This window comes from Thalassophryne amazonica, chromosome 16, assembly GCF_902500255.1.
Source record: "Thalassophryne amazonica chromosome 16, fThaAma1.1, whole genome shotgun sequence".
NCBI lineage: Eukaryota > Metazoa > Chordata > Actinopteri > Batrachoidiformes > Batrachoididae > Thalassophryne > Thalassophryne amazonica.
In genome coordinates this window covers 12,252,697-12,268,686 of record NC_047118.1, presented here as the reverse complement: position 1 = coordinate 12,268,686, position 15,990 = coordinate 12,252,697, and the positions used below count along the sequence as shown (strand labels likewise).

The 15,990-nt window shown below is 41.9% G+C and overlaps 1 protein-coding gene across 1 annotated transcript in view; it reads right to left on the bottom strand.

Moving 5' to 3' along the window:
* plekhh3 (pleckstrin homology, MyTH4 and FERM domain containing H3) overlaps positions 1-15,990 on the bottom strand; it is a 93,875-nt gene that overhangs the window by 53,784 nt on the left and 24,101 nt on the right. Inside the window, exon 3 of the mRNA XM_034189774.1 lies at positions 6,144-6,235. Coding sequence (XP_034045665.1) covers positions 6,144-6,235 — 92 coding nt within the window. The remainder of the gene's footprint in view (positions 1-6,143; positions 6,236-15,990) is intronic.

The following is a 15,990-nucleotide window of genomic DNA, read 5'->3' as shown; positions in this document are numbered from 1 at the left end:
TATTTAAACACAGCCAAGGATTCATTTAATGTGAAACTTTTTTTTTCCTTTGTTAATCTTAACCTATGAAGTGTTTCATCTAGAATTTTTCTTTAAAGGAGCATATTTGAAAATAAATAGTAAAAGTTAAAGTCTTGTACAAATGAGATATTATTAAAAGGGGTCATATAGTGACTTTTACAATTTTATATACGTTTGTGTTTTAATGTTAAGCATCTGCAAAGTTCCACAATCCTGTGAGCATTTTTATAGACATTTCCGTGCTATAAACATCATTTATACCCGACACCGCTTGTTTGAGATCTGTGACATATGTAACAGAAATACATCCCAAATGCTTTAACTGTACCTCAGATTATTAAAAGTTTAATGGTATTTTTCTCAGTCCAGAAGGTGAAAAATATTGTGAAATTAATTTTATGTCATATTACCCACATCTAGTTCCAACCAAGAGTTCCCTTCAATCACTATCTAAAAGAGGAACTTGCAGCAGTGAAACGCAGGACCGTTTGTGTGGTACTTCTGCTGTGATTCAGAAGGACAATATATAGTCAGACTGGTCAGGGGGCAGAGAAAGGAGCAACATGTTTTTTATTGTGGGAAGAAACCGGAGTGCTGGGAGGAAACCCACACAGATACGGGGAGAACATGCAAACTCCACACAGAAAGGCCGGGAATCGATCCCACGAGCTTCTTGCTGTGAGGCACCAGTGCTAACCACTAAGCCACCGTGCTGCAAAGCGAAGGGAAAAATCTTGTGAAAGCTCATTTCTTGCTTTTTACAAAGTGTTGGGGTCAGGAAATTAACAGAATTTCGGGTGAGCATTTCAGCATAAAAAAGTCCCCCAAAAAAACGTGGTGGTGGGGGGGCGTGATGTGCAGATATAATTCTGGGACTTTTATTCGCCTTAATAACATATTTACACATTGTAATAAAGCACTTTTTAATACTTGCTAAATGACCTGTCAACACAAACAGGAAATGTTAAAAACAAAAACAAACCTGCTGATGATGACAAAACTGATGATTGAACACAGAACAAGATAAAAAAAGGATGTTTAAACAGCTGTGATGCACATACAAGCTGCGTGCCTGTCACACCCTGCTCTGCACTGACAAAACGTTTACGTTCCATCCATCTTCGTAGAAAGAGAAATAGAATAGAAACCTGCAGCTGGAAGTAGTTCCTGGATATCAGGTAGTACAGTACTCGGAATATACTCTCAGCTATGGAAAAGCACCTATGGGGTTTCAAACAGTACTTCTGGATCAGGAGATACCCAAAGATCTACTTAGTGCTCAACAGTCACATTGCATTTTAGTCAAACAGACCCAGGTTTTTTCCCCCTCTTTTTTCATTTTTACTGAGAGAAAAACGACATACAAAATACATTTTTGACCTGAAATTATATTTTATAATTTTGGGGAGGTGATGGTCCTCCCGGTGTGTAGTGAGCACCTTGTATGGCAGCACCCCAACATCAGTGTGTGAGTGTGTTTGTGTGAATGGGTGAATGTTAGGCATAATTGTAAAGCGCTTTGAGCATCTGATGCAGATGGAAAAGTGCTATATAAATAGTGAGATGTATGGCATTAACATTGCACAAATTTACAACTGAAAACCATCACAAAATTTATCAAAAATGTGCGAAAAGTGTCAAAATTATTGTCTGGAATTATAGCTGTGAGTTGTTTGTGTTTGTCATACACAGTAAGACATAAATAAATAAATAAATAAATAAATAAATAAATAAATAAATAAATAAATAAAATAACATTGAAATAGATCATCTACTTCCAGGTTTGGGCATATTCTGGCCTAATGCTGCCAACCTACACATCTTCACATCATATAATGAATCCACTCCTGCCATAGTGACTGATCCACCCCAATCTGCTGCAAACATACAGATGATCCCACAGGCCACGCTGTTAACAGTGTGGCCTGTAACTTACATGATGCACAGCACAACATCAAGTCCTCTTTTGATGATGACTAATTCCTGATTCAGTTAAGTAAATCAGTCTGGATACAGTAAACCTTGAAGGGGGAGCGGAGGGGGGGCATGTTTTAAAGGAGCAGCAGAAACAGATGGACACCACACGTTTGCATGCAGTGCCTTTTTTTTTGGGGGGGGGGGGGGGGGAGTAAATTTGCACTGTGTACATATTAGAGTGGTCCTCTATAGTATGCCAAAAATAAAAATGTGACTTTCGGTGCTTCCAGACAAAAAGTTTTCATCTTGAGAAAATGGTTTGTGCAAAATTTTATGTCTATACAACTACTATTCTTATCACTGCCCCACGCAGGGTGGAAATTGCAATGGTTGAGCACATTAGCGCAAATTACAAATATTAATGTACGTGTTCACAGTGGTTAGTAATCTCATGAAATTTCACCCAATTTATTTTTTTACCCCTAAAGGAACCAAAAAAAAGCACCTTTAAAAAGTTGAAGTATGTTTTTCAGGAACACACTTATTTGTATGTTACTGCTGCAAATAAGTATTTGGACACCTGCCAACCAGCAAGAATTCTGGCTCACACAGACGTGTTAATTTTTCTTTAAGAAGCCCTCTTATTCTGCACTCTTTACCTGTATTAATTGAACCTGTTTGAACTTGTTACCTGTATAAAAGACACCTGTTCACACACTCAATCAATCACACTCCAAACTGTCCACCATAGCCAAGACCAAAGAGCTGTCTAAGGACACCAGGGACAAAACTGTAGACCTGCACAAGTCTGGGATGGACTACAGGACAACAGGCAAGCAGCTTGGTAGAAGACAACAACTGTTATGATTATTTATTAGAAAGTGGAAGAAACACAAGATGACAGTCAATCTCCCTCGGTCTGGGATTCCATGCAAGATCTCACTTTGTGGGGTAAGGATGATTCTGAGAAAGCTCAGAACTACACAGGAGGACCTGAAGAGAGCTGGGACCACAGTCACAAAGATTACATTAGTAACACATGATGCTGTCATGGTTTCAAATCCTGCAGGGCAGCAAGGTCCCCCTGCTCAAGCCAGCACATGTCCAGGCCCGTTTGAAGTTCACCAGTGACCATCTGGATGATCCAGAGGAGGCATGGGAGAAGGTCATGTGGTCAGATGAGACCAGAATAGAGCTTTTTGGAATCAACTCCACTTACCATGTTTAGAGGATGAGAACAACCCCAAGAAAACCATCCCAACCATGAAGCATGGGGGTGAAACCCTATTGAAGGGAGGATGGATGGGGTCATGTATTGCGAGATTTTGGCAAACAACCTTTGACCTCTGTAATTGCAAACAAAGGCTACTGTACCAAATATTAACACTGATTTTCACAGGTGTTCAAATACTTATTTGCAGCAGTAACATACAAATAAATTATTAAAAAAATCATACATTGTGATTTCTGGAATTTTGTTTTAGCTTATGTCTCTCACAGTGGACATGCACCTATGATTTCTAAGTGGGAGAACTTGCAAAATCGCAGGGTGTTCAAATACTTATTTTCCCTCACTGTATATACATACATACACACACATACACATATACACACACATAGCACTTACAACTGTAAGTGCAGAGTAAAGGCACTGCAAAATTTGCACTCACAAAGTTAATATCATACAATATGATTTATACATTAAATTAGTCCAATTATCTCTTGTTGACGATGTGGGTACAGAATTATTTTCCTTCATGCACATCGTCTGATGGTGAGCTACCACTGGGTGACGTTTCACTGAAATGCACCAAGCAGTTTAGGAGTATTTACTCTTATGATGCCAGTATCGTATGATATATCAATTAAAACAAAATTTCAAATGTATCCCCTTGACAATGGTCCACAATCATTTCCTACACATTTTCACATGGCGTGCTGCCACTGTGACGCTTCACTGAGATGTGCTTACAATGTTAATATATTACGCATCAATTAAAAAGACAAAACTCCAATTATCTCACCTTGCTGGCACCAGACCAAATGTTTTTTTCCTTTCTATACACACCTTCAATATGCTGCCAATGTGTGAAGTTTGACTGAAATCCAAAGTTGTGCTTAAAAAGACTCATGGACAGATGGACACAGTGATTTCAAATTTGTGTTTGCAGGGAGTGTAAAAATTTGACTTAATGCACTCTCGTCACCCTCCTTGGATGGAACAAATGCAGCCAAACTGTGTCAACCAAAAAAATGACCCAACAACCTGAAATGTGTTTGCAAACAAGTCATGTCTGACTTTTATGGGATGTCCGTTCAAAATAAATTTTAACAGTTATTAACTTCTCATTTCCATTTTTGTCTTATTCAAAATAACCACCAGTGGGGAACACAAGTTTCCAAACTGAAATGCTGCACGAGTCAAGTTTCCTTGCTCGATTTCAAAACACCAGTTTTAGCGCGAGGTCGGTTTGACCCGGGAAATGGCCCAACAGAATAAAAAGTCAACATAACACAAGACTTATTACACTCAACAAAAATATAAACGCAACACTTTTGGTTTTGCTCCCATTTTGTATGAGATGAACTCAAAGATTTAAAACTTTTTCCACATACACAATATCACCATTTCCCTCAAATATTGTTCACAAACCAGTCTAAATCTGTGATAGTGAGCACTTCTCCTTTGCTGAGATAATCCATCCCACCTCACAGGTGTGCCATATCAAGATGCTGATTAGACACCATGATTAGTGCACAGGTGTGCCTTAGACTGCCCACAATAAAAGGCCACTCTGAAAGGTGCAGTTTTGTTTTATTGGGGGGGATACCAGTCAGTATCTGGTGTGACTACCATTTGCCTCATGCAGTGCAACACATCTCCTTCGCATAGAGTTGATCAGGTTGTCAGTTGTGGCCTGTGGAATGTTGGTCCACTCCTCTTCAATGGCTGTGCGAAGTTGCTGGATATTGGCAGGAACTGGTACACGCTGTCGTATACGCCGGTCCAGAGCATCCCAAACATGCTCAATGGGTGACATGTCCGGTGAGTATGCTGGCCATGCAAGAACTGGGACATTTTCAGCTTCCAAGAATTGTGTACAGATCCTTGCAACATGGGGCCGTGCATTATCCTGCTGCAACATGAGGTGATGTTCTTGGATGTATGGCACAACAATGGGCCTCAGGATCTCGTCAAGGTATCTCTGTGCATTCAAAATGCCATCAATAAAATACACCTGTGTTCTTCATCCATAACAGACGCCTGCCCATACCATAACCCCACCACCACCATGGGCCACTCGATCCACAACATTGACATCAGAAAACCACTCACCCACACGACGCCACACACGCTGTCTGCCATCTGCCCTGAACAGTGTGAACCGGGATTCATCCGTGAAGAGAACACCTCTCCAACGTGCCAAACGCCAGCGAATGTGAGCATTTGCCCACTCAAGTCGGTTACGACGACGAACTGGAGTCAGGTCGAGACCCTGATGAGGACGACGAGCATGCAGATGAGCTTCCCTGAGACGGTTTCTGACAGTTTGTGCAGAAACTGTTTGGTTATGCAAACCGATTGTTTCAGCAGCTGTCCGAGTGGCTGGTCTCAGACGATCTTGGAGGTGAACATGCTGGATGTGGAGGTCCTGGGCTGGTGTGGTTACACGTGGTCTGCGGTTGTGAGGCTGGTTGGATGTACTGCCAAATTCTCTGAAACGCCTTTGGAGACGGCTTATGGTAGAGAAATGAACAGTCAATACACGAGCAACAGCTCTGGTTGACATTCCTGCTGTCAGCATGCCAATTGCACGCTCCCTCAAATCTTGCGGCATCTGTGGCATTGTGCTGTGTGATAAAACTGCACCTTTCAGAGTGGCCTTTTATTGTGGGCAGTCTAAGGCACACCTGTGCACTAATCATGGTGTCTAATCAGCATCTTGATATGGCACACCTGTGAGGTGGGATGGATTATCTCAGCAAAGGAGAAGTGCTCACTATCACAGATTTAGACTGGTTTGTGAACAATATTTGAGGGAAATGGTGATATTGTGTATGTGGAAAACGTTTTAGATCTTTGAGTTCATCTCATACAAAATGGGAGCAAAACCAAAAGTGTTGCGTTTATATTTCTGTTGAGTGTATGTAGAAGCGCTGTTTAATTCGGATCCTTACGGCGCGACTGTGGTGCAATGACTCACCTTTGACCAGCAACTCGGCCTCTTCCTCCAGCCCCATTTTCATCTTCCCATTGATTAGGCTCTTCCCATCAGAGGCCTCCGAGACCACGTGCCTGCACGTAAGAGCGGACAGAGAATGTAAATAACCCTGTTGCCTTCTCACCTCACACCTCCTCATGACAACTCGCTCTCATCGGACAGCCGATTGGCTCAGAGAGACCCCCCCATAACCCTTGCAATGTGCCTGTGTGCCAGCTTCGAGCCTCTCTAACTTGTGCTGTGAATATCTGTCCTCCAGCATTCTCCTACTTTCCCTCCCTAGCAGCACGCAAGCTCACAAACACACCGCATACCGCGCCGCTGCGGACAGCCCGTCTCTCTTTTATCACTCTGGCCAGCGGGGCGAGCTACCAACTGAAAATAAACGTGAGCGACGCCAGTCTGACTCCCAGCCAGCTCACGCCGGTCAGAGGAAGGTAGAGAGTTCAAGAGGGCACAACCCTGACGAGTTTAAACCAAAAACCTTAAAAACATGTCTGAATCAGCTAAACGCCTGACCCTCTGATTTATTCTGCAACACCTCACTGTTGAGCCCGAAGAGGCGGACAACTCAGTCGGGTTATACAGACATTCAGACTGTGTTATCTCAGGCCAAGGTCCATTTCTAGTCCATTAGATTGTTTACAGTGTTTATCTCTCCTCATTTATTGACCTGATTACTGGTTTACTTTTCTGCATTTCCTGAATTCAACTTGCATGTAAGTGACAAACCCCCTCCTTCCTTCCTGTCGGCCTCCTGGGATCACGACTCAGGAAATGGAGCCAACCATCCATCCAGCTCAGCGGCGCGGCCTCTCGTCATGTTCTCCTTCCCCAGCTGATTTATGCCATTATTGATCTGATAATGCCCTAATGTTCCTCCTCGTGAAAGACAGTGATAATCGATGCTTCTGAATATAGTCTGCTTTGACGCTGCTCACATGATTGCAGCCACCATTTCCTTTGGCCTGATCATGTTGATACTCAGGTGACCCCCCCCCCCCACACACACACACACACATACACACGTAACACCACTTCCCCCTCAGTGCCTATATCATGCAAAGAGTCTGAACTCTGCAAAGTAGATTTGCTGCATCCTGCAGAACTAGTATCAGTCTCTAATTTAAGGCAAAGCTCAGACAGTGAAACTCTATGCTGTGGTCCAGGGCATCACCCAAAAGAATGAGAAACAGAGTCAGGGATCTGTCACGTTATACTCGGACTATATAACAAGACTGCAGCAGCCCACAGGGACCTCCCACAACTGCTTCATCCAAAAACCTAAAATAAACCAAGAAATCTGAGCATGCTTCATATTTACGGTTGTCAATCACCTCTGCTGCACAATGGAGACGTCACATTCCGACAGCACAGTTCATCTATAAACAGTCCAAAGGAGCAGGAATTTTACCAACTGGAAAACCAGCAGAGAATTTATCATCTTATGCACAGTGGGGTTTTGAGTCCACAATCTACATAAATTTTTTTAAACAGGTTTGGATGTGTTGTTCTACAAAGATCTGAGCATCAGGACTGAACCGATGTGGGAAGAACTCATGTTACATCACGTCTGAACGTGACTCTTCCACATGGAGATGTTTGCAGTCTGCATTAGAGGTCTTGGACAACAGAACTTGCTTGTAGATATGGGGCACTGTGTGGGGGATGGTGATGCCTCAGGATAGGGGACTGGGGAATGTCCTAATTCTATGACTGATGTGGCATTGGAAAAACCACTGATTTACTAATGTGGTGTATTTTTGTCATAACACTACATTATTGCATTTCTGCAACATTTTTCTCCCTGCATGTTCTGACAAAGCAGATGGTCACTCCACTGAGTCTGGTCTGCTTGAGGTTTCTTCCAATTAATCAAAAAACGTGAAGAGTTTTGCCTTACCACTCTGGTCAATGTGCTTGTTCATAGGCTGGGTATTGTATAGTGCAACTAAATGTAATATTGGAAACCATTATTTAATGGCAGTTCTGTAAATAACAAAATAAGCGATTTTTCTGCAAGCATGGCATCATATGGGTCAGGGGTTACATGGAATAAGCAAAACGATGTGGTCAGCAGATTGGACAGTATGACTGTGTTGTTCCCTGAACCAGCTTTGGTTAACGTTGATTTTTGTGAGTTACTGGCAGGGAATTTGGCAGCGAAAACGGTGGATGAGATGAAATGTTGAGTGTTAATGCACTGAAGGACTTTTTAAGAGCATAAGGTATAAAGGAAAAAAAAAAAAAAAAACACCCGTCCCATCATGAAAACTAATCCACAATGCCCATAACACAAAAATATGAGCTGATTAATGACCTAAAACTGACCCAATGGGGAAAATAGGGGTCCATATTGTAATGGAATCCATACCATTCAGGTAGAATGTTTTCTGATTTAATCCACATTTTAAGAAGGATAGACACAGGTACAAACTCTACTTATACTGTGTTGACATGTTGCTGTAAGTGGCAGACGGCGAATCCGATTCCATTTCATCTTTCATGAAGGGAAAAGGCGGCGAATGAAAGATGGACTATTTAAGTGCAGAGACTCACCTGGTTTTAATCAGGTAAACATGAATAATTTGTGTCATATTACAGAGAAATCAACACCTCATGTCAAATCATTCACTTCTATGGTCTACAGCTTATATTACAGACTGGGCTGTACTAGAACACAAGGCAAAAAAACAACAAAAAAAAAAAGGCTGATTCACAAGTTGAAGATAAATATAAACATCTCACCTCTGATCTTAAAGGAAAATTTAACAAGTTGGCTCAAAACAAGGACTTCGGTCTTGTTTCATTAAATTTCCGGCATTTTGAGAGAGCCAAGTGTCTTGTTTGTATAGCGTGACTTGTGACACGGAAGTACAAGACAAAGCTTTGCACATATGCAGCGGTAACTACAAAACTGCTTGCTGAAATGCATCACAACAGTGACACCAAAAGCCCTTGATGACAACTCAAGGCTGATGTGGAGAAACACAGGTACACCTCCTGGTGTTCTAAAGCCGTGTCTGGACCACGTACTAATCAGGTCCTACTCTACTGAACTCTGATAGTATTCGGTGTGCACAAAGTGGAATGGCTACCACGACACTGACAATAAAATAGTGGGCTACATGCAATATTTCAATTTAGTTCAAATTATGAGCTTTATTTTGAGAATATTTACAACCCCAATTGCAATGAAGTTGGGACGTTGTGTGAAATATAAATAAAAAACAGAACGCAATGATTTGCACATCCTTTTCAACCTATATTCAATTGAATACACCAAAGACAAGATATTTAATGTTGAAACATAAATTTTATTGTTTTTGTGCAAATATTTACTCATTTTGAAATGGTTGCATGCAAGATGTTTCAAAAAAGCTGGGACAGTGGTATGTTCACCACTGTGTCACATCACCTTTCCTTCTAACAACACTCAATAAGCGTTTGGGAACTGAGGACACCAACTGTGAGTGTCATGACTGGGTATAAAAGGAGCATCGCCATAAGGCTCATCTGTTCCCAAGCAAAAACGGGGTGAGGATCATCACTTTGTGAACAACTGCGTGAAAAAAATAGTCCAACAGTTTAATGCTGCATTTACACATAATGACAAGTCACGAATGCCACGAAGTACACATTCTTGGCCGCTGATCACAAATGTGATGATTCGGGGCAGAGGCGTCAGGTGTCCTCAGGAACTGCTGCAACCTGTTACCACACGTTATGATTAATGGCACGTGTTGCTGGAGAATTATCAGGAACCATTATGCACAGTCAAGAATAGTGTTCCGCGTTGTTGCACGCTATTGCGCGTAACAGCGCATCGTTAAGTTCTGTCACATTGTGAACGAGGTGAATTGTCTCCACACACACACCCATATTCATCCAACCGAATTCAGATCACTCCAGTTTTTCAGAAGAACTTTGTGACTGAATGCGTAGTTGGGCTCTGTGCCATGGAGTGGAGCAGAGACGAGGAGGAGACGGACAGAGCCAGATGTGTGGCTTCATGCGGCTCTCGCCTCACGCATTTTCCCCAAACATCAGGCACGTGCAGCAGGTGGAATACCTGCAGGAGCGCGCTGAAGAGCACTGAAATGAGACTTTTAGCCGACTTGGTGTCAGCAATCAAACTGAATGCGGTGCAGCAAGGTTTAATTGTGCGCACGCTTCTTCCTCCGCCTGACTGAAGGAGGTGCAGAGATGTCTGGCTGCACGTGAGGCTCCTCTCGCTCCTCTGGTTGCTCAGACTCGTTCTCCCGCTCATCGGTTCACCGCTCAACAGCAGGTGGAACACCTGCAGGAGCGTCCTGAGGAGCTTCAGCAGGAACTGTGGGCCGACATTTGGAGCCGGGTTTAATTGCGCGCACATGACAGAAAACCGATTCATCGTGGTGCTCAGTGAAATGTGACGTCACGTTACATGTGTCAAAACTTGACAGTTTCTGTGTCACTTCGTAATAACCCGTGACAGTTTGGGCTCCAAGAACCATCACAGGAACCACTATGAATGTTGTCATGTTCTATTAAGGATCACTACTCATCAAGACGGATCAATACGCTCAGTTGTGACCTCCACGACGTGAGATGAAATGAGGGTGGTGTGTGACATTCGTGGAAGATTTTTTGACAGGCAAAAACATGCTCCATGAATATCAAGAATATCACGCACCAGCACGCACTATTAAGAAACCTATTCAGCTGCGTTAAGTCACATTAAGAATGTCAAGAATGTGTCATGAATGACAGAAAAATGATATTCGTAACACGTCTTGGTTATGTGTAAACGCACCTTAAGAACAATGTTCAACTGCAAGGAATTTAGGGATTCCATCAGCTGCAGTCCATAATATAATGCGAAGATTCAGAGAATCTGGAGAATTTTCTACACGTAAGCGGCAAGGCCGAAAAACAACATTGAATGCCCGTGACCTTCGATCCCTCAGGCAGCACTGCATTAAAACCCAACATCATTGTGTAAAGGATCTTACTGCATGGGCTCAGAAACACTTCAGAAAACCATTGTCAGTTAACACAGTTCGTTACGCAGATGATACCCAGCTTTATCTATCCATGAAGCCAGAGGACACACACCAATTAGCTAAACTGCAGGATTGTCTTACAGACATAAAGACATGGACGACCTCTAATTTCCTGCTTTTAAACTCAGATAAAACTGAAGTTATTGTACTTGGCCCCACAAATCTTAGAAACATGGTGTCTAACCAGATCCTTACTCTGGATGGCATTACCCTGACCTCTAGTAATACCGTGAGAAATCTTGGAGTCATTTTTGATCAGGATATGTCATTCAAAGCGCATATTAAACAAATATGTAGGACTGCTTTTTTGCATTTACGCAATATCTCCCTTAGTTATGCTGCTATAGACTTAGACTGCTGGGGGGTTCCCATGATGCACTGAGTGTTTCATTCTCTTTTTGCTCTGTATGCACCACTCTACATTTAATCATTAGTGATCGATCTCTGCTCCCCTCCACAGCATGTCTTTTTCCTGGTTCTCTCCCTCAGCCCCAACCAGTCCCAGCAGAAGACTGCCCCTCCCTGAGCCTGGTTCTGCTGGACGTTTCTTCCTGTTAAAAGGGAGTTTTTCCTTCCCACTGTTGCCAAGTGCTTGCTCACAGGGGGTCGTTTTGACCGTTGGGGTTTTTCCGTAATTATTGTATGGCCTTGCCTTACAATATAAAGCGCCTTGGGGCAACTGTTTGTTGTGATTTGGCGCTATATAAATAAAATTGATTTGATTTGAAACACTTCAGTGTTCATTTCAGGTCATACATAGAGGGAGGAGGGAATAACTTGGGAAGGAAACACAGGCCGATACCCAAGCTTTGACCTTTGTCAGCACAAACACGCCTGACCTTCAATTTCAATGCTGTATTAGCAGAAACAACTTGACTATTTCTGCCCTTAAGCCCAAAACATACAAACCACATTCAAAATGAATGAAACTGTCAATACATGACTGTTACTATATATATATATATGCATTCCACAAAATGTTTTACTGTTAAAAAGAACCTCAAAACTGTTTTTACTGTTAACATACCAAATAAAAGAAAAAAATCTCACTGGAAAGGCATACAAGCTTTTCATCATACAACAAACCTTTGTATTTCTTATGTAGAGTTAAACCTATTTTTTTTTTTTTTTTTTTATAAAAATACAGATCTACTCAAAGAGCTTACATCTCCCCCCAAAAATTGACAACAACAAAAAGAAGCCATGTGAACTGGCAAATCCCCCACTGAGTTATGAGTAATAGTTTGCACTACACAAACTCCTGACCTAAAGAAGAATGTTTGATACTTAGCAGGTGCCTTGGAGACAGCTGAAGGTTTTGCCAAACTTTTTTGTACCTAGATCAAGTAATATGACCCAAGATGTGATTGTGTCGTCACTAACCCCATGACATAATTAATATGCAAATCAAGGCACTGTTGCTATGGTGATTATTCCCCCAATGGGAAAACACCATGTGCCATGTTTGGATAGCAAACGTGGTATCTAAAGTGGTTGGGAGCTACAATATATTTATGATAAACGGGTCAGAGGAAAGACTAACCAAATTTGGGGAGTTTAATTTGCTCCCCTCTGGCCGTCGTTTTAGGCTAAGATGAGGACGAGAGTTTTTTATTCCTGTGGTTATTAGGAATTTGAATGCATTGAGCTTACTTTAAAAAAAAAAAAGTTACGGGATTTTTAAATATTGTACCACTTTTTTAAAATTTCTGTCCATGTTTATAATAGTTTTTAGTTGTGTATTGTTCATTGGCTTTTGTCATTGGTTTTTGGGTGAAGAAGTGTTTTTATTGTTGAGTGTCTTGTGTTGTGGGCATATGGTGAGGGTGCTCTTCTGTACATGTGTTTTGGACACCCTGTTGCACTCTAAATTTCCTTTTTAAGGATAACTAAAGTGAAACTTGAACTTGAGACACACACAAGCTGCTGTTGACTACATATCTCTTGGTGATGCTTGGTGAGGGTATGTAAGAGACAATAACAACAAAAAACTAAAAGGATAAGCACAGATCTTTGACTTGTCCCAAAAGACCTTTACAAGACTCTCTACAAAAGACCTTTACAATACTTTAAAATCACACTTCACTCCTGTACGGATACCCATCCCAAAGTTGAATGGCTTATACTGCACGTCAATCCTAAATGTTTCCCAAAAATGATGTCTTCACCTATTGAGACATCATACGAAAAACCCACAAATGTGGGTAAAAATATAAGACTATGAGAAGGCTGGGCCATGTGGAGAGAGTGAATCAGGAAGTGTGGCAGATCCGTAATGGATAAGTGAAGACAGCTATGAAAAGGATGAAGAGTAGAAAGGCTGTTGTCCAGATGGCATACCAGTGGAGTCAAGGAGATGTTTAGAAGAGATGGCATTGGAATTTTTAGACTAGAATATTTAATAAAATCCTGGAAAATGAGAGGATGTTATGAGGAGTGGAAGAAATGTTTACTGGTACAGATTTTTTTTTTTTTTTTTTTTTGATGCGCAGACAAGAGGAGCAGTGAAGATCTGGTTTTGTGCCAAGAAACACCAGCTGTAATATTGCTTTGAGAGTGCTGATGGAGAAGTACAGAGCAGGCCAAAATGTGTTGCATTGTGTGTTTGTAGATTTAGTGAAAACTAATGACAGGGTGCTGAGAGAGAAGTTCTGGTACTGTATGGAGGAAGTCCAAGCGGCAGTGAAGTATGTGAAGGTGGTGCAAGATATGTATGAGGACAGCATGAAAGGTGGCGACCATGTGGGGGAATGAGAGGGAGGGCAGCACAAAGTTGCAGCTGCAAGAAGTGGAGGTGGTGAAGTAGGAGTTTAAATACTTAGGGGGGTCAAATGTTCAAAACAATGTCTAGTAATTTACTACTTTTAAACTCTGATAAGACTGAAATGATGGTTCTTGGTCCAGTGAGACATTGGCATCAATTTGACCAGCTAACGCTTAGCTTAGCCTCGTGTGTCATACATCATACGGACAAAATGAGGAACCTTAGGGTAATTTTTGATCCTGCGTTGTCCTTTGACCGCCACATTAGAAATTTACAAGGACTGCTTTCTTCCACCTGCAAAATATAGCCAAGATTCATCCCATCCTGTCTATGGCTGATGCTGAGACCCTGATAAATGTGTTTGTCTCTTCTAAATTGGATTACTGCAGTCCAGCATTAGGGGTCTCCAATTGGTTCAAAATGCTGCAGAAAGTTTCACCACATTACACCCATTTTGACATCCCTTCACTGGCTTTATGTCCTTGTGAGATCAGATTTTAAGGTTCTGCTACTAGTCTATAAAACTGTTCAAGGACTGGCACCTCCCTACCTGGCTGATCCAATTAAACCCTACGTACCAGCCCAGGCTTTGCATTCGCAAGATGCAGAATTACTTTGTGCCCCTCGGATGACTAAAAAGTCTGTGGGTCATAGAGCTTTTTAATCATGCCTCTGTTTTGTGGAATGATCTTCCTGCGTTAATAAAGCAGTCAGATTCTGTGGAGACTTTCAAGTCCAGACTTAAGACGCACTTGTTTTCTCTTTCATATGGTTAACATACTGGCATAGTGTGTTACTATGCTTTTTATTTCTTTTTTTAGTCTGTTATTGTGCTTTTTTAATCTTTTAATTCATTTTATTTTGTTTTCTGAATTGTTTGTGTGAAGCGCCTTGAACCGACTCTGTTGTGATTTGGTGCTATATAAATGATTAAACTGAAACTGATAGGCAGGTGTAGATCGCAATGGTGGAGAGTTTGACAGAAGTAACTTGTGACTGAAGCCAATGTGCAAGCATGAAAGGGACGGCATAAAAGAAGGTAGTGGTGCTAGCAAAAAGACAGGAGATGGATCCTTAACAGGATAGATGCAGAGTATAGGCATCTGGATGCCGACGCCAGGCAGGATGAGAAGAGGAAGGATGAAGATGCACGGTGCAGGAGCAGGAGAAACTGGTTCAGTTTTTGCGTGTATGCATCCAGAGCCTTCTCAGTGCACCTACTCAACGACAAATTACCAAAGACTTGAGATATTTGGGATTCAAGTTCAGTTTGCAACTCTCTCATGGAAGTTCAGAGGGTGTCAAACTTGACTCACTTATTCTGGTTAAATCACGGAGGAAAGGGGGGGGGGGGGGCTGCATTTTACAGCTTGGGAGAAATGAGAGGTTTTGGATGTCCACAGCTGTCTCGCAGCTATGCTACTCTCCCCCCCTACAATTCCCCATGTTGCCTCCCCCACATTCCCAGAAGCCCGAGCAGAGGCCATGATGGTGGGGCCTTTGTGGACAACTTCCCGTGGAGCGCAGGAAACGATTTGACATGGGGATCAGACTGCATGGAGAATGGAGCGAGTGCACTCCTACAGACAACTCATGCCCCCCCCCCCAACACACACGGCTGCCTTGCTCAAAGTAGTAAAGAGGAGCATCACTTCAATGTCACACAACTTAAATGATAACTGTCAAAGATTAGAATGTGTTGAAATTTAAGGCATTTCTTGTGATGTTTGAAACCAGCAACCTGTGTAGTAACTCTTCACTGAGAAAGACTGACAAATCTGCATTTTCCAAGAGTAAAAGAAAAACAGGTCTTCATAAGAGTTATATTTAAGAAACAACAAACTGAAAAATCGGCAAATGGCAGTTGTGTAAATTCAAAAAAAAAAAAAAAAAAAAAAAAAAAAAGACAGAAGTGAATGAAGAAAAAGGTTTTGTTGAGCTCCAATTGCTTAATGAACTGATGCTCCGCAGTCTCTGAAGCAAGGTTTTGTTTTTGTTTTTTTAGGGGGATGCATGAGCG